Here is a 24,654-nt window from a genome sequence, read left to right on the forward strand (position 1 = left end):
TGGGTCTTTGTTGCTGCTAGCGGGCGTTCTCTAGTTGCAGTGAGCGGGGGCTACTCTTGGCTGTGGTGCACGGGCTTCTCATTGCAGTGGCTTCTCTTGTTGCGGAGCACGGGCTCTAGGCACGCAGGCTTCCGTAGTTGTGGCACGTGGGCTCAGTAGTTGTGACACACGGGCTCTAGGGCGCAGGCTCAGTAGTTGTGGCGCGCGGGCTTAGTTACTCCGTGGCACGTGGGATCTTCCCAGAACAGGGCTCGAACCCATGTCCCCTGCATTCGCAGGCATATTCTTAACCACTGCTCCACCAGGGAAGCCCAATAATTCAGTTTTTTATAAAGAGAATATTCCTAATATTATTCCAAAATTTTAAAAATATATAGTTGGATAACACTATGAAAAATTAACTGATACTTTTTTTTATTATTTCTCTTTGCTCCCTGGATTTTTTTTCCCCCTCCAGTCAGCTAGGCACTGTGAGTTCACTGCATTAGGAAGGTAAAGACTCAGCCGAAATGAGGGAGAAAAAAAGAAAATTCTCAGCTTTGGAATGTTCAAAACAGAGGCCACAGTAGAACAGGTGAGAATTCTGTGCACAAAAAATAAATCTCGTCTCAAATGTAAAAAAGAATTCTCTGCACTGGGAGGCAGGAGAGGGAGGGAGGGAAGGACTGAAGGAGAGAGATCAGTGTGACCAGGGACATGGAGACTGTGCTTGAGGACGATAGGCCCAGGAAGAGAATCAGAATCTGGAGAAGATTCAGCCTGCACGCGATCATTGCCTCCAGCCAGCACCCTCATCTCAGACGTTGGGAAATTCAGAGAGAGAGTGGGAGTACGTCAGGAGGGCCACGCGCATAGTCTATGTGGCAGGGGTTGTGGCCATTCCCTATTTGTGAGAAGTCCCCAGCAATTTCCAGGCCTCCTTCTGGAAAATGCTGGCGGACGTCTGTAGTGCTTATGTGAAAGCTTGTTCACAAACCTTGAAAGATACAGATGTAGATGACAGATAGATGCATAGATAGAAAAATGTAATTAACTCAAACCTCCAGGAAAGGTTTGGAAAATGCCCTTTATTGCATAGGACGTTCCTATTGTCATATGATGTGAAACTGAGTGCCGGTCCCTTCATCCTCCTTCAGACCACGGCATTCTGTCTGCTACTCTCCCGAGGGTCCTTTCTTCTCCCTGGAAGGGATCAAACAACTGAGGTAGAACAGGAAGAGACAAGCAGCACTCCAAGCTCTGCTGGTCAGGGTCACCCTCCAGCGTTGCCTTAATGCTCAGAGCCAGACACACCACAGTGAGCTTGGCTCCAGATCAACTACCACGCAACGAAGGTTCTGGAACACTTCCATATCTCAGGGGACCTCATTTCCACGTGACTCTCTTTCATATTCCCCTTTGTCACAGAAGGCTAGGTACAGTGGTCCGGGTGAGATCTCAGCTCAGGCCAAAGGCTCTCAGACCTCAAAGTTCTGGTCCTGCAAGGGCCCCTGTCCTCTCTTCAGACCACTCCTGGCTCTCTCTGCCGACAAGGAGCTGCTGGTGGTACGTCCTCTAAGAGTTGAGGTCCATCGTGCAGACCCTAAGAAAACTCCTAGGAAAAGGCTCCACCTTCTTGTTGAAGTCAGCAGAGCTCAATTCCTTTGGAAGTGCTGGGTGTGTCCCAAGTTGATGCAAGTGCAGAGCCATTAGGTAAACCAGCACATGTGTGCGGCCCCTTCCCTTAGACTCCTCTGGGCCCTCGTGACATAGGCTCAGAAGAGTGCCAGCCTCAAGCCTTACCTCTTCCAAGGCCACACCGTCTCCAGGATCTTCTGTCCCATGAATCTCAGTAGCTGTGTGGAACTCAAAAGAGAGAAAAGACCCTGCCTGCGGTGTCTCTTCGGGCTGGGGCCTACTTGCTTCTCTTCCTCGTCCTCCTCGTCCTCGTCCTCCTCGTCCTCCTCGTCCTCCTCCTCGGGGTGATCTCGGATTCCACATTGCCCATCCACTGGGCCATGTTGAGATGAAAGATACGGCAGCTGAAGCCCTCCAGGACGCCGCCCTTCACGTGCTGCTGGAGGATCTCCAAGGTGTGGAAGACCCGGCAGCAGGCCATGCACCTGAAGCCGGTCTCCATGGTCACCATCCAGTCCGGTGTCTTGGCCCTGGGTCTCTCCTCGATGGCAGGTGACCCTGATGGGCTGCCTGGCTCTGCCCTTTCCTCATACTCTTTCTCCTCCCCAGTGGGCTCACTGTCAGACAGGAGGTTTTCGGTGGACACATCAGAGGGGTAAGTGCCTACTGTGCACGCATCCTCAGGAAGGGTCACTTCTTCTATCGTCAGCTGCTTTTCAGGCAACTCCAAGGGTTTCTTTGTCTTCCAGGAGACAGCTACACCCTTGTTCACTTGTACCTGCATGTAGTATATTTTCATGCCCCTTTCCTCTTTGTCTGGGTGCAGATTGTTCTTACAGGGTGAAGAGGGTGAGGAGGAGACACAGTGTGATGGGGGAGCGGTCTCTCCTTCTTCCTGATCCTGGGCTAGGGGTGCTGTAGGCTGGGCAGTGTCTCGATATGATCTCCGGATTCCTGAAAAAGGAAATTAAAAACATAATAACATGCATGGGCCATGCCGGAAGCTGAGGGAGCAGGTGTGGTAGACGAGAGAGGGACATTTGCATGACGTAGCTATGTCGTGAGCTTGGTGTCTGTTGGCCGAAGGATGGAGCGGTGTATCTGGTGTCATCTGTGGGCTTTTCATGTGCGTGTGGGGGGATACTGGAGCGGTGTCTGTATACAGGGGTGTGGAGTATGGTGGGTGAGGGCTGTGGTATGTGAGCGACGCGGGTGGATGCGTGTACGACGAGGAGTGTGAGTTTGGGAACATCGGTGGTGCATTACTTGTGGAATGGGGCTGTGGTGCTTGGGGTTTCTGTGTGCACTGAGAAGGGCTGTGCCTGGAGGGCGGATGTATGTGTGAGCTGTGTGGACCTGAGCTGGAGGGTCCTGCTCTCAGGCTGGAGGTCTATGATGCAGAACTCTGTCCTTCTCTGGAAGCAAAGGCAAAGAGAAACCCTACATTTTCCTCTGAAGATGCTTAATCTGGTCCCTCTTCCCTCCACCTCAAGCCCAGACCTTTCCGGCCCCTGCTCCTTGACTTCCCCACCATGGTAGTACCAGGATTCACACCCGGCACCCCCCCGCCCCCGACTCAGCTGGTATCCACACCCTCGTAACAGCTCAGCCATCCTGCCCAGGCTCCTCCACAGAGCCCTCATCACCTCTGATGACCCTGGGTTTCCTCTCAGCCTCCCTGGGATCTGTGTGCCTCCTGCCTCACAGCCAAGAAGCCCCTCACCTGAGGAGCCCCACGCCCTTACCAGCGTAGATGAGCTTGCACTGAGAAGAAGCACACGAGAAGTGTTTAGGGGCAGAGGAGACCTCCCCTGCCCCTGGGCTGCAGCCTTGGGCCACGACAGTGGATCCAAGGTGAGGGAGATCCTCTTGTGACTTCGAGATTCCTGAGGGAGGAATGAAAGGCTCACGGTGGGTTCATCAGTCCTCTGTCCAGAAGTATTTACCGAGTGTCTGGCACATGTCAGTTGCAGTGAATACACACAGTTGAGAGTGTGGTTCCCAGTGGATACTCCAGTATTTAATTCAAATCAGTACTTACTCTGTCACTGTCTTGTTGGTAATGTAGGCCTCGGTGGTGACTGTGAGTATGTGGGAAGAGTGAGTGATGTGTATCAGTTAAGTCTGTGGTAAGTGTGGGGTTGGCATGGGGAGCACGGTGGAGATGTGTCTTATCTGTGTCTGTGGCCTTTGTGTGCATGGTTTCTGTTCACAAGTCAGGAATTCTGGGACATGTAACTTTTCCTCATTACATGGTGTGGCTTGTATTTATGGTGTGTGTTCATTCATTGATTCACCAAGATTCAGTAAGCAGCTACTCCTGTGTATCTGGCACTCTTCCATTGTTCTAGTCTCTGGTAATGCTGCACATTCTAGTAGGGGAAGACACAGACTAAACAAAAATACAATAAAAATATAATACCTGAGCTGGTGGTAAGTATATAAGGGTTGCCAGAATAAACGAAGAAAAATACAGGGCACCCAGTTAAATTTCAGTTTCAGATAAACCCAGAATAATTTTTTAGTGTAAGTATTCCCATGCACTATTTGGTCGTACTTACTTTTAGTGTAAGTATGGCCCATACAATACTTGGGACATACTGATACTGAAAAATTACTTGTTGTTTATCTGGAATTCAAATTGAACTGGATAGCCCATATTTTATCTGGCAACCCTGACATGGGTTAGTGAGACTGTGGTTCACTGTGGTTTGTACAAAGCGGGTCTGGCATTACTCAAGAATGTGTTACAAGTGTGGTGTGTATGACACGTGACTGGTTCTTATAGAGGTATTTAGAGATGGCTGAAGTTAGCTGTGTTTGTGCGAGAGTTGAGGAGATACTTATATATATATAGTGTGTGTGTCTATATACATATCTCATCTCCAGCGTTTGGTGTTGGAGGAGAGGATTGTGATCCAGGTGGGTTGTATGAGAACGTAGTACAGGAGGGATGCGTGTATATACCTCCATGTGCTGTGTGTGGTTTAATACGGAAGTTATATGTGGGGTGTGTGATATTTTTGCTGTATCAGAGTGTCCATGGGTGTATGAGTTACTGTCTCATAAAACACCCCTACCAAGAGTTCTGTATACACTCTTACATACACCGAGTGTCAGCCAGGTCCAGGCAGGGTGACAAGAACTGTACCACGCAGAGTTTATATCTGATAAGCACTCTACCCCCATTCATCCTGCTCTTCTCTGCACTACCACACACACACACGCACACACGCTCACACACACACACACAGGAACATAGAGAAAAATATTCTGAATGGTCAGGGGCAGTCATTGCCTTCCCCAGCCTGTTCCAGCCACTGCCTGGAAATCTGCCTGCTGTTTAGAGCTCCATTCCCAGGGCCCATCCTACAGTCTCCAGGGTCCTGGGCCTGGTAGGAGCTCCTGGGCTCTAATCTGGGGCAGAGACCTCTAGCTGGAACTCTGGGGTGACCACCCCCTCCCAGGGCAAGCTACTCGCCTACATTTAATGCACGCAGGCACCACGTGGCCCGTGGCACTCAGAGCTCCTCGCAGGACCCTGAGGACATTTCTCACCCCCGCCCACGTGGTCTCAGTCTCTGGAAAGCCCTTCCCTTCCCTTGATCTCCTTTGGGAAATTGTTCCTGTTGAAGGAATAAAACCTCCTTGCTTTCAATATGACACCATCCCTAGACAAACAATCTTCTTTCGAACTGCATTCCACTTGTCAAGATACTTTTCAACAGGGCCTTCAACTCATGGGGCTTCTCTTTCCACTTTGGTAAAAGAGGCCAAGCAAGTCATGGGTCTCTCTCAGCATCCTTGCATCCTTCACATCCCCCACCTCATGACCCCAGGGAAAGATCCAAGAGAATAAGAGAGAAATCGGGGACTGAGAAAAGCTGCACCTCTAGGTCTGTGCAAGCAGGATGCAGCCTGCTGTGAGTCCGACAAAGCTCCAGGCCCGGCAGCCCCAGGAGAGAGTCCTCAGAGCAGCGGAGCTGACCTCCCATCTCCCAGGGGGCATCTGGCCGTTCTGTGCCGTCTCACACCACAGGGACGCTCCGGATGGATACGGCAGCATCAGTGAGACAAGGTCTCTCGCTCCCTGCTTCACAGGTGACACGTTCTCAGTCCCCTCCTTCTTAGAGAAGGTTCAGTTTGGCAGAAACCCATGTGCCCGAGACAAGTTGCCCCCCACATACCTCCTCCCTTCTCGGCAGTTTCCTGGGACTCTTCATTTTCCAGATGTTTCCTCTTTTGTCGCCGTTTCATCGTACCAACTAGAAGTCTCCCTTAGAAGATGCCTCAAGAGATGTCCAACTCCTCCTCTTCGCTACAGGTTGGCCCTTGTTGGCTCTTGGGCAATCCGTTGAAATGATTCAATACAAATCAAAATAGTCAAGTCTCCTAAATGGCTGAAAACCTTGTACCACTTAGTGAACCAGCAGTGCTGCCTAGTGCTCACCAGGGCTGTTATGTTTGCAAGGTTGCCAGGCGCACAGCAGGATTCTGTGACCTCAGTGATGACATCAGAGCATTCTGTTGACCTAGGTTCAGCACAGTCTCTGCAATAGCACAGGCCCCGTTTTCAAGAACAATTCCTGTTTCCCAGCTGAACCTTTCCCATGAAAGGGAAAGGTTCATACCACATCTATTATAAATTGTATCATACCATATCTATTATAAAATGAACATTTTGACTGGAGATCTTTTAATGTCTTATATAGAGATTTAATATGAATATTTTAAATGGTCTCCAGTTTCCCTGTGGATTATTGACATTTTAAACTCTGCGCTTCAATTTTCCCTCAATACCTGTAATTTTGTCACGGCTATTTCTGTACTTAAAGATGAGAAACTATATAATTGATTTCTTCATTTTTTCCCATCTCTTTCCAAGGTACTGAATTTGATTGTATCTTACGAATGAGTGAAAAATGCTAGTCCTTGAGTCAGGACATTGGGCCCTTTACCAAGTAACTCAACCTGTCTGGGCTATAGCTTCTGTCTGTGCGATCGAGAGGCTTGGCCTAGCTGACTTTTCAAATGCTGTGTTTCTTTGATTCACTCTCACGTACTGATCTGCTACTTAAGAAGAGGGCCTGTTCTCATAAAGTAAGAACAGGCGTTTTTTAATCCTTGGGTTGGGCGGAGTTTAAGTGGTCGTACTCAGTTTGTTAATTATATTTACTTTTACGTATGCTTAGCTCTAAATAATTTATATGGCTCTTGTGACTAGTTTTAGATCTTCTTTTTTTCTTATTTTCTTTTACAGTTTCTAATTTATTATCGCCAGTGTAGAGGAGCCTGATTGATTTTTAAAATTTATTGATCTTGTATGTGTCTGCCTTGTTGAACCGTCTTATTAGTTCCTGCTAGTTCATCTGTGGGTTCTTTTGGGTTTCCTAGATAAATGAACATATTAAATGTAAATAATGTGTTCTTTGGATAAAGTTTATTTTCTTGCATCTATATATATATAGAAGCAATATGTTGAATTGATTTAAATATTTAAATACTTACATACCTGTTATCGTAATAAGATTCTTGATCTTATTTTCTTTCAATCAATATTATCTTTTCAAGATTTATCTACATCAGTCCATATAGATCTAGGTCTTTGATTTTTGACTGTTGGATATTATTTCATCACATGCGTATAGCATCATTTATTTTCCATTCAAGCATTATTGGACAATTGGATTGTTTCCCTCCCTTCTCTAGCACAAACAACGTTTCCTAGAATATCCCTGAAGATGTCTGACAGTCGAGAAGGGCCAGGCTGCCCGAAGATTCCTACTTGCTTTTAGCCACCTTCCAACAGGCCATCTCCAGCCAGCAATTTGAAGCACAGATGAAATGAAAACTCCCCCAAGTGTGGAGATCTTAGGAGCTTCCTAGAAGGTGGGACGTTTATGATGATAGGCATCTTGCTGGGATCCCAGGGGAGTCTGAGCTGGCCTGAAGCTCATCTTCCTCCTCCACCTCTCAAGAGAAATGTGGAGGAAAGAAGACTTCAAAAACTGTGAGTAGGCAGAGGGAGAGAGATTGGGGGCCGAAGCTGCAACTGAGGTCTTGGAGTGGGCTGTGAGGACGCAGAGCCTCTAGAGAGCCAGGCTCTGCCTTCTGAGCACTTCTCCCCTAAGGCTTGCTCATCATTCAGGTGATAGCAGGCATATACAGCCGATTCGGCCCACACTGTCACAGAAAGCCTTATCAGAATCTCTTCTTCTTCATACACTCTTGTGTCTGTTACTTGGTTATTGCCTTTGGTGCTCCACTGATGTGAACCACAGTTGATAGGGGTTGGAGGACACTAGTGACCCATCTTGCTCTGTGGCCTCAGTCCACAGCTTGAGGGTAAGGGAAGAGGCCAAATGAAGGTCAAGAAGGAAAGATGGAGTTTGAAGAGAAGACCTGAGTTAAGGGTGTCTTCTCAAGTCTTGATGAATGAAATGTAGCTCCAGTACCTGAAGTCCTGCTTGTTCTCAAGGCTGACCACGGGGCTGGGTGCACTCAGTGAAGGAACCGTATACACTTAGTATTTCCTTGCTTGCTCACACTTGCCCTCCTCTGATACACACTCTGCAAGACTGATGTTCCCCTGAAACAACTTTCCACCTGCCACTGTCATCTCATGAACATTTGTTTCCCCTTCCTAGTGTCCCCCTAGAATGCCATTGCAGCCAATTCATAATTTGATAATCATGCTTCTTACCGTAGTCTCAGCAACTTCTGATAAATTTTATTCTCTTTATTCCATAGTCTTCACACATCAATAATCTTCCTTAACTTCCTAGCTGCAGGTTAACCCATTCGGAATCATTTCTTTTTCTTTCCCTTCTTTGGCAAATCCTTTCTCTCTTTGAAGGTCCTTTTCTTGTCGCTCTACCATCGTGCGTTCCTGAACTTTTTTTTTTTCCATTTAAGTAACCTTTCAATCTCCTTCCCCAATTTCCTCATAAACAGTTAGAGTTTATTCCTCACACGTTAGACAGCGGTTTATGAATGGTCAGGCATAATGGACTCAGAATGAGTTGGCACCCCCGAGGTACCTGTCTTGCTGGGGAGCCACAGGTGAAGGGCTGGCTGCTGGACACATGTTTGCATGGGGTCAGGCTGAGTGGCCTTGGGGTGTTTGCTCTGCACTTGTGTGTGTTTCTCCCTAGTTGGTTTCCTTGTCCAGCCACCTGTGACCTCGCTCCATCCAGCCCAGGGAATCCTTCTCATCACAGGGGTAGGATGTTTGTCTCGTTTTCCATCACATCCTTTTCCCAAAGTTTGGTTGTGAGTTGTTCCCATTCCAAAGACCTTTCCTCTTTGAAGAGAAAAGAGAAAATCTTTTCTCTCCTTTTCTCTCACTTCACTTCTGCTCTATTATCTCCTCCGTCCAGAATGGCCCACTGACTCAAATGGGTGTAGATCCGAAGATGGCAAGAAATGCCAGCAATTCTGAAATAATAATACGGATGTATCAGGAGAACTTGAAAACCTTTATCCCGCCACATTCAAAAAAATGGCACTTCCAGTGTATTCAGAGTCTCAGTATAGAAACACAAATGATGTAGAAATTGAATGACACTCAAGTTTTTCTTTCCTCCTTTCCTGATTCTAATCCTCAAAGTTAACATGATGACCTATTCGTTATGTAAACTTTCAGACATTTTCTACGCATGCACACTTTTCTTTTTTTCACATAAGAGTGTGAACTAGGTCACTTTCAACATGCTGTGATGCTGTGATTCACTGTCTCCCACCGAGTCATCCACTGATAAAGTAATCTGTTTCATGGAGAAATATTTCCAGTAGCTAATAGCCAATGTCTGTGGAGTGCTTCACTCTGTGTCGGTTTCTTCTAACTACTTTACAGATAATTTGTACAACATACCCATGGACTAGGTACAATTATAACTCCCAAGGGACAGAAAAGGGCAGATAAGTACAAATAAATACAGAGGCCAAGTGACTTGCCCAAGACACTGGAGCAAATCAAAATCCATGCCTCTGTAATCATTTTGCTCTATTGCCTCTGTCTGGGAGGCTTGATGATTTGGCAACTAAAACCTTAAATACCATGTTCCATTTTTGTATCTCTGACAAAAGCGTGGGGCTGTGATACGGGGTAACTAACCTGACTACTTTTGAAAACCCTTATGCACCTGGATGAAAGTAAGCCAGGGACTGTAAGCTATATATTTAAGATTTCCTACCAACTTTTAAAAATAGCTTCTTGAATGCAATTTATGTAATGTCAAGGCTAGGATGTAGTCCAAATAGTAACAGAAAAATGGAGATATGTAGAAAAATACTTAAAGTTGACAAGTATTGGGAGTGTAGTATTTTGGGGGCCAGCGTGTAGACCACAGGACAACTTGCTGTTTCCATCCCAAAGGGAAGAGCTCTGTATTGCAACTGCCAAGGTCCCTGGGGCAGCAGGTGTGCTCACTGCTTAGTAAAGAAGCATCCTCCGTTTGATAGAATCATATGGGAGCCTTACATTTGGTTAGCAGGTTCTACCTTCTTGATGTAATAATATTTTCAGGGTGTGGGAGGGTATCAAGCTCTGAAAATACCCTTGGAGAGATTTGCTTATTAAGTTTGGCTTTTTCAATCTCCCTAATACTGCTTTACTAAACACCAGGCGGTTCCCTTCACTTTTCAGAATCATGTTGTTTTTCCCTTGTCGAATGAACTTCCAAATACTTTTGGATGAGCTATTAAGTTTGGAAAAAAATAAACATCTCTTTAAAATAAGGAAGATGATAACAATGACAAGTACAAAAGGCTCTAAAATGGAGAATATACTCCATTACAGCCAATTAATGTGAGTGGGAAGCTCGTGCTCACTGTCCAGGACATAGAAATAAAAGCTGAGGATGCTCTGAGGCATCTCTTGGATCTCTATAAGACTCCATCATTTCTGATGAGTAGGGTTGACAGATAAAATATAGGCTGTTCAGTTAAATATGAATGTCACAAAAACAACGAGTACATTTTGAAGATAAGTATGCCCCAAATAGTACATAGGATCTACTTATACTAAAAGTGATGACTTACTATTCATGTGAAGTTCAAGTTTAACTGGGTATCCTGTATTTTTGTTTAGTAAATCTGACAGCCCTACTGATGATCCACAATGGAGGCAGTTCAGGAGCGGTACATGCTGGCTCTCGGACAGTCAGAAATGGCTTCAGCAGATCCAGGTACGGTATGAAATTCTTTTTGGATGTAGCTCAGAAGCCATGGCCAGCCCTTGACTGCAAATACTGCCTCAGGTTTCCCTGAGGTGGGGTAAACCGTCCTCTTAATGGCCTTTTGGTAAGTCTGGAAGACCATATCCAAGGGGAGCCCCAAAGTCAGTTTCATCCTCACAACCATGTTTCCAATTCCTGGAATTGGCTGCATGTGACTCACAAGAGGTGAGGAGGTTTGTGAGAATTGGGAGTGTCATAGCTTGAACCCTTTGTAGGTAAAGTTTTGGTGTTCTGAGAGTTTTAACAGGAGCAATGTGAAAGACTCCAGGTCGCCAGGTAGATAGAAATAATCCTGTTCTACTTCTGTGTATGTGACAAGTCTCTAATAGTTCACAGAGCAAATATCTGGTCTTAGAAAGACTGATCCAAGCTTGGATGTTTCTGGTGACAAGGCAAGGTCGGGAGTTTCAAGTTCACCTTTTATGGTTGAGGAGACAACCAAGTTGTCAGAAGGGCAATCATGGAGAAGACGTTGGCTTCATCCATTGTGCAGGCTTGTATATTTGGTTCTATGTAGATTGTGTTTCAAAGGTGGAGCTTGTTTACAATTACGAACATTCTCTGACGTGCTTTTTGGACCTTCATTCCCAGAGCGAGAGCAGTGCCGAGGCCCTAGAAATGCCATGGATATTCTGAGCTGTCAGTGGCATTTCCCAGGTACTGTTCCCTTGGTGCTGCTCCTTGAAATGTCCAAAGGGATTATCATCTGTTTTGTGGCCGGTCCTAGCATTGTGAAAGGAAGCTGCTGCACCGGGCTCAGAGGATTTCGGCTGCGGTGGGAGGAGTAGTAGTAGTACGACTATAAATTGTATCACACCATATCTATTCCATCTTGAGAGTGGGGTTGGGGGGTTATGAAGGGGGACTTTTATTGTACTTTTATACATTGTCCCCTTGAAAATAATTCAGTTTTTAAAAATTAATTAATTTATTTTGGGCTGCATTGGGTCTTTGTTGCTGCTAGCGGGCGTTCTCTAGTTGCAGTGAGCGGGGGCTACTCTTGGCTGTGGTGCACGGGCTTCTCATTGCAGTGGCTTCTCTTGTTGCGGAGCACGGGCTCTAGGCACGCAGGCTTCCGTAGTTGTGGCACGTGGGCTCAGTAGTTGTGACACACGGGCTCTAGGGCGCAGGCTCAGTAGTTGTGGCGCGCGGGCTTAGTTACTCCGTGGCACGTGGGATCTTCCCAGAACAGGGCTCGAACCCATGTCCCCTGCATTCGCAGGCATATTCTTAACCACTGCTCCACCAGGGAAGCCCAATAATTCAGTTTTTTATAAAGAGAATATTCCTAATATTATTCCAAAATTTTAAAAATATATAGTTGGATAACACTATGAAAAATTAACTGATACTTTTTTTTATTATTTCTCTTTGCTCCCTGGATTTTTTTTCCCCCTCCAGTCAGCTAGGCACTGTGAGTTCACTGCATTAGGAAGGTAAAGACTCAGCCGAAATGAGGGAGAAAAAAAGAAAATTCTCAGCTTTGGAATGTTCAAAACAGAGGCCACAGTAGAACAGGTGAGAATTCTGTGCACAAAAAATAAATCTCGTCTCAAATGTAAAAAAGAATTCTCTGCACTGGGAGGCAGGAGAGGGAGGGAGGGAAGGACTGAAGGAGAGAGATCAGTGTGACCAGGGACATGGAGACTGTGCTTGAGGACGATAGGCCCAGGAAGAGAATCAGAATCTGGAGAAGATTCAGCCTGCACGCGATCATTGCCTCCAGCCAGCACCCTCATCTCAGACGTTGGGAAATTCAGAGAGAGAGTGGGAGTACGTCAGGAGGGCCACGCGCATAGTCTATGTGGCAGGGGTTGTGGCCATTCCCTATTTGTGAGAAGTCCCCAGCAATTTCCAGGCCTCCTTCTGGAAAATGCTGGCGGACGTCTGTAGTGCTTATGTGAAAGCTTGTTCACAAACCTTGAAAGATACAGATGTAGATGACAGATAGATGCATAGATAGAAAAATGTAATTAACTCAAACCTCCAGGAAAGGTTTGGAAAATGCCCTTTATTGCATAGGACGTTCCTATTGTCATATGATGTGAAACTGAGTGCCGGTCCCTTCATCCTCCTTCAGACCACGGCATTCTGTCTGCTACTCTCCCGAGGGTCCTTTCTTCTCCCTGGAAGGGATCAAACAACTGAGGTAGAACAGGAAGAGACAAGCAGCACTCCAAGCTCTGCTGGTCAGGGTCACCCTCCAGCGTTGCCTTAATGCTCAGAGCCAGACACACCACAGTGAGCTTGGCTCCAGATCAACTACCACGCAACGAAGGTTCTGGAACACTTCCATATCTCAGGGGACCTCATTTCCACGTGACTCTCTTTCATATTCCCCTTTGTCACAGAAGGCTAGGTACAGTGGTCCGGGTGAGATCTCAGCTCAGGCCAAAGGCTCTCAGACCTCAAAGTTCTGGTCCTGCAAGGGCCCCTGTCCTCTCTTCAGACCACTCCTGGCTCTCTCTGCCGACAAGGAGCTGCTGGTGGTACGTCCTCTAAGAGTTGAGGTCCATCGTGCAGACCCTGAGAAAACTCCTAGGAAAAGGCTCCACCTTCTTGTTGAAGTCAGCAGAGCTCAATTCCTTTGGAAGTGCTGGGTGTGTCCCAAGTTGATGCAAGTGCAGAGCCATTAGGTAAACCAGCACATGTGTGCGGCCCCTTCCCTTAGACTCCTCTGGGCCCTCGTGACATAGGCTCAGAAGAGTGCCAGCCTCAAGCCTTACCTCTTCCAAGGCCACACCGTCTCCAGGATCTTCTGTCCCATGAATCTCAGTTGCTGTGTGGAACTCAAAAGAGAGAAAATACCCTGCCTGCAGGGTCTCTTTGGGCTGGGGCCTTCTAGCTTCTCCTCGTCGTCCTCCTCGTCCTCAGAGGTGGTCTCGGGTTCCACACTGCCCTCCTCCTCAGGGGTGCTCTCGAATTCCACATTGCCCATCCACTGGGCGATGTTGAGATGAAAGAAATGGCAGCCGAAGCCCTCCAGGACGCCGCCCTTCACGTGCTGCTGGAGGATCTCCAAGGTGTGGAAGACCCGGCAGCAGGCCATGCACCTGAAGCCGGTCTCCATGGTCGCCATCCAGGCCGGTGTCTTGGCCCTGGGTGTCTCCTGGACTGCAGGTGACCCTGATGGGCTGCCTGGCTCTGCCCTTTCCTCATACTCTTTCTCCTCCCCAGTGGGCTCACTGTCAGACAGGAGGCTTTCGGTGAACACATCAGAGGGGTAAGTGCCTACTGTGCACGCATCCTCAGGAAGGGTCACTTCTTCTATCGTCAGCTGCTTTTCAGGCAACTCCAAGGGTTTCTTTGTCTTCCAGGAGACAGCTACACCCTTGTTCACTTGTACCTGCATGTAGTATATTTTCATGCCCCTTTCCTCTTTGTCTGGGTGCAGATAGTGCTTACAGGGTGGAGAGGGTGAGGAGGAGACACAGTGTGATGGGGGAGCAGTCTCCCCTTTTTCCTGAACCTGGGCTAGGGGTGCTTTAGGCTGGGCAGTGTCTCGATGTGATCTCCGGATTCCTGAAAAAGGAAATTAAAAACATAATAACATGCATGGGCCGTGCCAGAAGCTGAGGGAGCAGGTGTGGTAGACGAGAGAGGGACATTTGCATGACGTAGCTATGTCGTGAGCTTGGTGTCTGTTGGCCGTAGGACGGAGCGGTGTATCTGGTGTCATCTGTGGGCTTTTCTTGTGCTTGTGGGGGGATACTGGAGCAGTGTCTGTATACAGGGGTGTGGAGTATGGTGGGTGAGGGCTGTGGTATGTGAGCGACGCGGGTGGATGCGTGTACGACGAGGAGTGTGAGTTTGGGAACATCGGTGGTGCATTCCTTGTGGAATGGGGCTGTGGTGCTTGGTGTTTCTGTGTGCACTGAGAAGGGCTGTGCCTGGAGGGCGGATGTATGTGTGAGCTGTGTGGACCTGAGCTGGAGGGTCCTGCTCTCAGGCTGGAGGTCTATGATGCAGAACTCTGTGCTTCTCTGGAAGCAAAGGCAAAGACAAAGCCTACATTTTCCTCCGAAGATGCTTAATCTGGTCCCTCTTCCCTCCACCTCAAGCCCAGACCTTTCCGGCCCCTGCTCCTTGACTTTGCCACCATGATAGTACCAGGATTCACACACCCCCGCCCCAGACTCAGCTGGGCTCCACGCCCTCGTAACAGCTCAGCCATCCTGCCCAGGCTCCTCCACAGAGCCCTCATCACCTCTGATGACCCTGGGTTTCCTCTCAGCCTCCCTGGGATCTGTGTGCCTCCTGCCTCACAGCCAAGCACCCCCTCACCTGAGGAGCCCCGCGCCCTTACCAGCGTAGATGAGCTTGCGCGGAGAAGCAGCACAGGAGAAGTATGTAGAGGCAGAGGTGATCTCCCCTGCCCCTGGGCTGCAGCCCTTGGCCACCACAGTGGATCCAAGCTGAGGGAGATCCTCCTGTGACTTCGAGATTCCTGAGGGAGGAATGAAAGGCTCAGGGTGGGTTCATCAGTCCTCTGTCCACAAATACTTACCGAGTGTCAGGTGCAGTGAATACACACAGTTGAGAGTGTGGTTCCCAGTGGATACTCCAGTATTTAATTCAAATCAGTACTTACTCTGTCACTGTCTTGTTGGTAATGTAGGCCTCAGTGGTGACTGTGAGTATGTGGGAAGAGTGAGTGATGTGTATCAGTGAAGTCTGTGGTAAGTGTGGGGTTGGCATGGGGAGCACGGTGGAGATGTGTCTTGTCTGTGGCCTTTGTGTGCATGGTGGGAAAGGACATAGAAGCAGAGATGGTTTTGTGATTCCTGGAGCCTGCAGCTCTTTGAAAGTGCTACCCACCATGGGGCAGGTGCAGTGCACCAAATGAGAGCCTCTCATAAAAGTCCACGCGGCAGAGATGGCAGGGGCACCAGGTGGGAAGTCTCTCCATGTTTGGTACACAGGCTGGAATTTCCAAGATATGAAGACACAGGTCTGTCTCTGAAAGGGGCGGACTGTGGCGTTTTTTAGATAGAATTTCCAGAGCTAATGACATACTCAAGCGAAAGAAAATATATCTGTCCATCTAGGGACACTGAAAACAGTGGGAGGCAGAAAGAGAAAATATTTTGGCAACTGAGAGACCTGGGCTGGTGTCTGTTACTTCAGTAAATTACTTAATGCCTCTGAGTCCAGCTTCCTCCTCTATAAACTGGTGATGTACTAATAAGATTGTTGTGGGCTTTAAATGAGATCATGGACGTTGGGCCATTGGTACAGTACCTGGCACATAAGAACTGTTTAATAAATGGAAACCAGCACTCATTATTCAAATGATAAGAATAGTGCATCTCAGGCTCTTGTTGAGAGAGGTTTCTTATTATCTATTCTAATTGCTAAGATGACTTGTGAAGCCCTCTGAATTTGCATTTGCCAGTTGCCTGCTATTGGCAATTTGTTCAATGTCCCTCCTATATTTCTTAGACCCTACCATTTTGTGCATGTGGCAAACTTTCAATTGCCATTATTTGGCATTTTCCAGCCCAGGAACTTCTGAAGCTGTTGAAGTCTGCTCTGCCTGTGTAGATGGCAGGAAGGAAGTGAGGGGAATTAATAGCTTCCCAGCAGCAGTCCTCAACCAAGGACTGATGGGAGCGGGTATCTAAATGCCCCAGCTCCCTGGCCCTTCAAGTTGGAAGCTTGTGTTTCCCAGAGTTTCTCTGTGGATTACCTCCACTTTTCCACACTATTACCTGGCTATAACACAGTATTTAATGCTTGCCTTCTCTTCCCTATCTCACTTTCCTATTGGAGTTTCTTCCATTTCTCATATTAACTATTTGAACTGGAATGTTTATGACTGGGTTTGATTCTGGGAGAACCCATAGGAAGTCATTTTCTTGAGAAAAAACAGTTGTCAAGTTGCCTTCTATGAAAAGATATTAAATAATAGAAAAACTTAAGCTTTCTTTATGGTCGCTTCATTTTTCCCTATGTACATTAATTGGCTACAGTATTGTTTAAATAATGATATAACATAGAAGTGATACAAAAAGCAAAAGGACACTGCTGATTTGAGAATATTTGTTTTCATGTTAAGCATCTAAGACACATCAGTTATGTGAAATGAAAACATGATGACCCAAAACCTATGGGATGCAGCAACTGCAGTTCTAAGAGGGAAGTTTATAGCAATACAATCCTACCTCCAGAAACAGGAAAAATCTCAAATAAACAACCTAACCTTACACCTAAAGCAATTAGAGAAAGAAAAACAAAAAAGACCCAAAGTTAGCAAAAGGAAAGAAATCATTAAGATCACATCAGAAATAAACAAAAAAGAAATGAAGGAAACAGTAGCAAAGATCAATAAAACTAAAAGCTGGTTCTTTGAGAAGAGAAGCCAAATTGATAAACCATTAGTCAGACTCATCAGGAAAAAAAGGGAGAAGATGCAAATCAACAGTTAGAAATGAAGAAGGAGAAGTAACAACTGACACTGCAGAAATACAAAGGATCATGAGAGATGACTCCAAGCAACTTTATGCCAATAAAATGGACAACCTGGAAGAAATGGACAAATTATTAGAAAAGCATAACCTTCCGAGACCGAACCAGGAAGGAATAGAAAATATAAACAGAGCAATCACAAGTGCTGAAATTGAGACTGTGATTAAAAATCTTCCAAGAAACAAAAGCCCAGGACCAGATGGCTTCACAGGCAACTTCTATCAAACATTTAGAGAAGAGCTAACACGTCTCCTTCTCAAACTCTTCCAAAATGTAGCAGAAGGAGCAACACTCCCAAACTCATTCTACAAGGCCACCATCACCCTGATACCAAAACCAGACAAATATGTCACATTGATAGAAAACTACAGGCCAATATCATTGATGAACAGAGATGAAAAAATCCTCAACAAAATACTAGCAAACAGAATCCAGCAGCACATTAAAAGGATCATACACCACGATCAAGTGGGGTTTATCCCGGGATGCAAGGATTCTTCAATATATGCAAATCAATCAATGTGATAAACCATATTAACAAATTGAAGGAGTATAAAACAATATGATCATCTCAATAGATGCAGAAAAAGCTTTTGTTACTCTCAATACAATCTGGCCAGGCTCACTTTATGTCTTTATTTTTGACTACTTTCCACCTCACTTATTCTGCACCAGCCACAATGGCCTCCTTGATGTTCCTTACATACCAAACATGCTCTGGCCTCAGGGTCTCTATCTTTTCCCTCTACATATTGATATAGGTAGCTCCTTTATCTCCTTCAGGTCTTTACTCAAATGGTACCACTTCTGTGAGATTTTCCCTGACCAGCACTTTACTTGGCACTCCATACTACTTTTGCAACATTGTTTCTCTCCAAAGTATTAATATATTTTCACCTTTTTTCTATATTCTTTCACTAGAAGATAAGCTTAGATTTTTGTCTGTTTTGCTCACATCTAAATTTCCAGCACTTAAAACAATTCCTGAAAAATAGAAGGCCCTCAAGAAATATACGTTTCTACTATAACACTATATATGTTTTGAAAAACTTTGTGTTCTGTAAAACCATGCAATAAAAATAACAGGGAAAAAACAAGATTGGAGCAGACCACTGACATCTATGCAATTCTGTAACCAGAGCATTAACAAAGACATTAATTGATGGTTGAGAGGACAGTTTGACTCTCCTAAACAGGAAGCTCAGTATGGCTGAAAGTTACCTCAGGGCATATTTAAAAACACAAAAACCAAAAGAATGGAAATACTGGCTTGTTGGAGGTGCTGAGACAACGCAGATGGTGGGTTGCTATTAGTTGGGCACAGGAACAAGTGCCCTCTGTCATAAGACAAAGGTTTGCAATGGTGTTGAAAAAACTCCTGCCTGTAGTGTAACCAAGCTGAAAGCTCTTTCCTCTTGGTTAAGATTAAAATTCCACTCCTGTTATTGCAGCTTCCCTTGCCTAGAAAAAAACCTGCAGATGAACCAACATAATTCCACATTATACTGTCAGTAGTCCCCATTTATCCCTGAGCAAAGAAGTACAACAGAAACACATATTGTAGGACGCTAGACTCTACTTTTGGAATGAATGAAAGATACAGTTTCTTTTTAAAGGAGGTTAGAATCACTGTAAGAGTACAATGCAATTGTGAAAAAAATTACTAAAAAATATACACATTTTATTACAAATTATATGTCACAATTCTAGAACATGCCCAATAAGTATAAATTAAGTATCTAAAAACATATCATATTCTTAGCTTCAAAAGCCATTTACTTACAGAAATTTCAGGATTGGAAAGCTCATATAGAAGTTTCTTGGCATCAATAGCTGCTTCATATAATCTCAGATATTGTCCATCACTTGCTACAAAGCATGCACTAGGAGAGCTGCAGTATGCACCTAGATGTATTTTAAAAACATTTGAAATTTCACCCTTAAGCAATAATGTCAGAAAATCTCAAGTTCTTAAATAAAAATCAGAATCCTTACCTAGACAATAACTGGGTATAAGAGCGGGCAGCCATGCCACATTGGAAAATGCAGAAACATGAAGAGAATTAATCCGAGCAAGCTCAGAAACACCTCCAGAAAAAGACAATGGCCCAACTGGATCAACTCTCCAAAGAATAAGCTCACTGTAAACTGCATTGGGATCCTGAAAGGCCATGTCAATAGTGCTTTTATTCTGTTGTGCCAAAGAACATTCTTCAATATTCACAGCACCATAAGGTTCCTTTTGGTTATCAACATCTGGTGTCCTTAATGCGTTATGGTGTGACGTTGTCAGCAATAATGGTAATACTGAGTGACAAGCTAAATCATTAAGATGAAAGCGATGACCACAATATCTGGATTTGTGGGAAATACTGAGAACTGTAGAAAAGGCAGATTCCTCGGCAAAACTGACAAGCCGTTGATTCAGGGAGCCATCAGCATGCTTTGAAATCATCATAACATTAGGGGTAAAAATGCTTCATTTTAAACTATTAGTTGATTTACTGTGACCAGAAGATATAAGCATTGACGTGGAACATGTCAGGCTGGAAGTTTTTTGTTTCCCTTGCTGAATAGCCAAGTCAACATTCTTGGTACAGGCATACATCACTATGCTTTTACAGAGAGAGTTTGCATCACCTGTGGGGAAAGCTACAGGAATTCTGGAAACAAAGGACACCTAGAATTAAGAAAGTAGCATTAGAATTCATGAAATTGGGCTTCCCTGGTGGCGCAGTGGTTGAGAGTCCGCCTGCCGATGCAGGGGACACGGGTTCGTGCCCCGATCCCGGAAGATCCCACATGCCGCGGAGCGGCTGGGCCCGCGAGCCATGGCCGCGGAGCCTGTGTGTCCGGAGCCTGTGCTCCGCAACGGGAGAGGCCACAGCAGTGAGAGGCCCGCGTACAGAAAAAAATAAAAAAATAAAAAAAAAAAAAAAAAAAAAGAATTCATGAAATTATATAAAGAGGTTTTACAAAACAGTACCCACATTTAACAAGAAGTAGCTCTCCAGAGATCATAAAAATAATACCTGTACTTGACGAAACATACCAGGCTGGTATTCATCCAGCCAATCCACGTGCCAAACTAGCAAAGAACCATCCATGGGATGAATACTGAATAGCATGTCTGCATTTTTACTCCATTCAGACAGAAGTACTTCAATCTGATGATCAATGGCAGCTGATGGTAATGGTACAGAACTTGAATTTGGTACCAATTTATCACTGCCCAATTCCTTCTTTTCAAGATTTATTTTCAGATCATCAACACCGTCATCAATCTCTATAATCAAAAGGGTTCATGAACCAAGTAAATACAATCAAGCTACTACTAAAAAGTAAGAAATACCTTTACAAATGCATTCCAAATGAAAAACACAAGTTTTCATATAAACAAGAAATGGGGTTCCCTTTAAAAAATAACTTTGCTCCAGGAATATAAGGCCACGGAGTTAACTCAGTACTCAGAAGGCCTATAAGGCTGATTCAGTGGATTATTAGTAGAAGGACTAATACTAGACTGGAAAATAGGTAAACTGGTTTCTAAACCCAGATGTACCACAATTAACTACTTAGAAGTAAGACACAGTACTTCCCTGGACCCTAGTTTTGCTCATGTTAACATGAGGGAGCTGAAATTAGGCTGAATTTTTAAAATATATTATTGGAATGTAATTTGTACTTTCTTCATGATGTCAGATTCATAAAACCTAAGTCAACCACACTAGCCATCCTCTAGGTGTAAGCATTTATAACTGATATGACACCTTAAAGAAACTATTTTAAAGAAATACATTTTATAGTGCCTAATTTCCAGATTTCCTTCAACACATGCCAACTTATTAATACAAATAAATATGTATATTCTGACCTCTACATCCCAGCCCCTATTCCTGGTTAGGAATACAAAACCTTTCTTAAGAGACTCTCAAAAAATGTTAGCTTGTTTACCAGATTTTAAAAATTTGTCAACATCATCGGATGAATGGATAAAGATGTGGCACATATATACAATGGAATATTACTCAGCCATAAGAAGAAAGGAAATTGAGCTATATGTAATGAGGTGGATAGACCTAGAGTCTGTCATACAGAGTGAAGTAAGTCAGAAAGAGAAAGACAAATACCGTACGCTAACACATATATATGGAATTTAAGGAAAAAAAATGTCATAAAGAACCTAGGGGTAAAACAGGAATAAAGACACAGACCTACTTGAGAATGGACTTGAGGATATGGGGAGGGGGAAGGGTAAGCTGTGACAAAGCGAGAGGGAGGCATGGACATATATACACTACCAAACGTAAGGTAGATAGATAGTGGGAAGCAGCCGCATAGCACAGGGAGATCAGATTGATGCTTTGTGACCGCCTGGAGGGTTGGGATAGGAAGGGTGGGAGGGAGGGAGACGCAAGAGGGAAGGGATATGGGAACAGATGTATATGTATAACTGATTCACTTTGTTATAAAACAGAAACTAATAAAAAAAAGAAAAAAAATTAGTCAAGACATAAAATCATTAAGAAAAATAACAGAAAATTAGGCAAAAGGCACGAAGAGGCAAACCACAGAAGGGTTAACATAATTCTGCTCAATTTAACTCAAGAAAATTCAAAGTAAAACAAGACACCATTTTGTCCATATCAACGGCCAAAAAATAACAGATAGATCCAGTGTTGGCAAGGATGTGAAAAAAGGATATCTGAATATACGTAGAGGGAACATATACTGGTAAAACATTACTAGAGGGTAATCTGACAGAAGTTATTGAAATTTAAAAATGCTTGGGCTTCCCTGGTGGCGCAGTGGTTGAGAGTCCGCCTGCCGATGCAGGGGACACGGGGTCGTGCCCTGGTCCCGGAGGATCCCACATGCCGCGGAGCGGCTGGGCCCGCGAGCCATGGCCGCGGAGCCTGTGCGTCCGGAGCCTGTGCTCCGCAGCGGGAGAGGCCACAGCAGTGAGAGGCCCGCGTACAGCAAAAAAAAAAAAAAAAAAAAAAAAAAATGCTTATACACCACGCTAATTCCCCATCTAGGAATCTACCTTACAGAAAAATTCACACAAAGACGAAGAGATGTGTTACTATACCATTATCAGTATATAGTGAAAAACAATTTAAATCAATTTAAATGGCTATCCGAAAAAATGCTTAAGTTTTCTCTTGAGTCTCTTGACTCAGGAGCTGTTAAAAATAATGAGAAAGAAAAGTGCCCATTACTGAATTTAAAAAGTAAGCTGCAGCACACTATTTTCATTGAAAAATGAACTCCCATAGTACAACTTTTTAAAAAAACTACCTTTATGCATATATTTGTGCGAGCACAGAAAAGAATAAATCTGGAAGGACACTCATCAAACTTAACAATATGGAAACCTTATACACGCCTGTATTGTTTTTTCATTTTTTTTTAAAGGGGAACGTGCAATCTTGTAATTAAAACAAAGAACAAAAACATTTTTGATTTCTCTCTCTCTACTTGACGCTGAATGCAAACCTGAAGGCCCTAGTTTACTGCTTCTCAAACTTTAATATACATATAACTCATCTGGGAATTTCATTAAATTACAGATTCTTGTAGCTCCAGGTGGAGCCTGAGATTGTACATTCCTAATAATGACAATGCTGCTAGTCTGCAGATAGTCCTCTAAGTAGCAAGACCCTAGTGGCTGACAGAAGCGTAAGTACGGAGAGGTCTAAGTCCCTATATCATCATCAGGAAAGAAGCCACCTGGAACAGGAGCATCTACATTGGATTATTAAATGAGCTAGTCCAAATTTGTATTAAGCCCCTGCAATTTGAAAGTTATTTCTAACAGTAGCTGGTGTTACCATAATATAAAAATCTTTGCTATTTTAAATAAAACTTTATAATTTTTATCCTTCTTAAAGCTTTACCTTCATCAGGTTTTACATCTGCCTGATTAGAGTCTTCTACACTCATCTCAGAAGATGGTTGCTCAAAACTTTTTCTAAGTTGTTGTAAAAAGACTTCCATGGACAAAGAAAAATGCAATTCTTTATTGTTTAGCCAGTGTACCACAAAAGGTCCACTCTTCTCTTCATTTTCACTTAGACTCAGACGTAATAGAAGGAAGAAGTGGGATGTCTATAAAGAACAACAAAATATTAAAATTTCTATCATGCTAGCATACAAAACATCCATGTCTCTTATTTTTATTATTTACTGTTACATTTATCTTTAAACCTCTGCCATACATTTTATTTAACCTATAAATAAGACTCACAATATAATGGCTCACACAATTATTATTAATGAAAACAGACTTAAATGGTAAATTTAATACACTTACTGTAAAGAAAATAAAATTATACATTCTACGTTATATACCGTAACTTATTTATATATACATACATATACATTTTTTTCTATAATTTTAAAAAATATTCTCATTAAGAAATATGTCTATAATTTGCAGACATGTTAATAGGGTAGTCTTCTTAATTTGTATAGAAACTTTGGTTAGAAATATATTTTAACCTGATCTACCATTAAAAATGCCATCATTAAGTTGTCAAAGGAACCAGTGATATGTTTATCTCAACAGCAACAACTTTCTTTTACTTAAGACTCTCATATTAACTTTTTTCACGACATACCTAATTCTAAGATAGGTACTGCTTATTTATTAGCATCAAGATGGAAGTTAGAAAGTATGAAACTGAGGTTCCCTTATATTCAAGAAAAGCATTCAAGACAAGCCAACTCAGCTAAAAAAAATTGTTCCTTGGTATTACTTTTGAAATCACTGCTAAGTATACTGAAGTACAAATTCAGAGTACATTGTGAAAAATGACAATCCTAACTTAACAGAGGTAAAGGAAACTTTGTCTATCATTATTAAATAAAATCCAAATCTAGATCATGCTGGTGTCTGCTGAACATTATAGGCTGAAATGGATTCAGGGAAGGTAAATAATTTTCTCCAGAGCAAATCTACTGATTTTTTTAAAAAGGAAATATAAACAATTTTAAGTATTTGTTCAAATACCGTCTATTGCTGGACACCAATAGGAACAGTATTATAGGGGATGAATGGTAAAAGAAAGGACAGAAGAATCTTTTTCCTGGTGGGAGGGAGGGAGACGCAAGAGGGAGGAGATACGGGGACATATGTATATGTATAGCTGATTCATTTTGTTATAAAGCAGAAACTAACACACCATTGTAAAGCAATTATACTCCAATAAAGATGTTAAAAAAAAAGAATCGTTTTTCTGTCCCTTCTTATTGGCGTTGGGTTCTAAGAGTTGATGGATATTATCTAATCCAAGAGCTCTGTTTATTACTATATATTCATTAGTAT

The 24,654-nt window shown here is 43.9% G+C and overlaps 2 protein-coding genes and 1 pseudogene across 2 annotated transcripts in view; all 3 read right to left on the bottom strand.

Annotated features, from left to right (window-relative positions):
* Positions 1-1,052: 1,052 nt before the first annotated feature.
* Positions 1,053-6,884, bottom strand: LOC132486293 (protein FAM170A-like; annotated as a pseudogene).
* Positions 6,885-12,852: 5,968 nt separating this feature from the next.
* LOC132486815 (protein FAM170A-like) lies at positions 12,853-19,354 on the bottom strand. The gene is made up of 3 exons (XM_060094381.1): positions 19,320-19,354; positions 15,163-15,317; positions 12,853-14,378 (listed from the first exon to the last, which is right to left on the bottom strand). The coding sequence occupies exons 1-3, from the start codon at positions 19,352-19,354 to the stop codon at positions 13,579-13,581; spliced, it is 990 nt and encodes a 329-aa protein (XP_059950364.1). The 3' UTR covers positions 12,853-13,578.
* LOC132486291 (dmX-like protein 1) overlaps positions 19,303-24,654 on the bottom strand; it is a 59,104-nt gene continuing 53,752 nt past the window's right edge. Inside the window, 4 exon segments of the mRNA XM_060093280.1 lie at positions 19,303-20,004; positions 20,357-20,610; positions 23,225-23,409; positions 23,411-23,435. Of these exon segments, the coding sequence (XP_059949263.1) occupies positions 19,804-20,004; positions 20,357-20,610; positions 23,225-23,409; positions 23,411-23,435 (665 nt within the window). The 3' untranslated portion in view covers positions 19,303-19,803.

This window comes from Mesoplodon densirostris, chromosome 3 (assembly GCF_025265405.1).
Source record: "Mesoplodon densirostris isolate mMesDen1 chromosome 3, mMesDen1 primary haplotype, whole genome shotgun sequence".
NCBI lineage: Eukaryota > Metazoa > Chordata > Mammalia > Artiodactyla > Ziphiidae > Mesoplodon > Mesoplodon densirostris.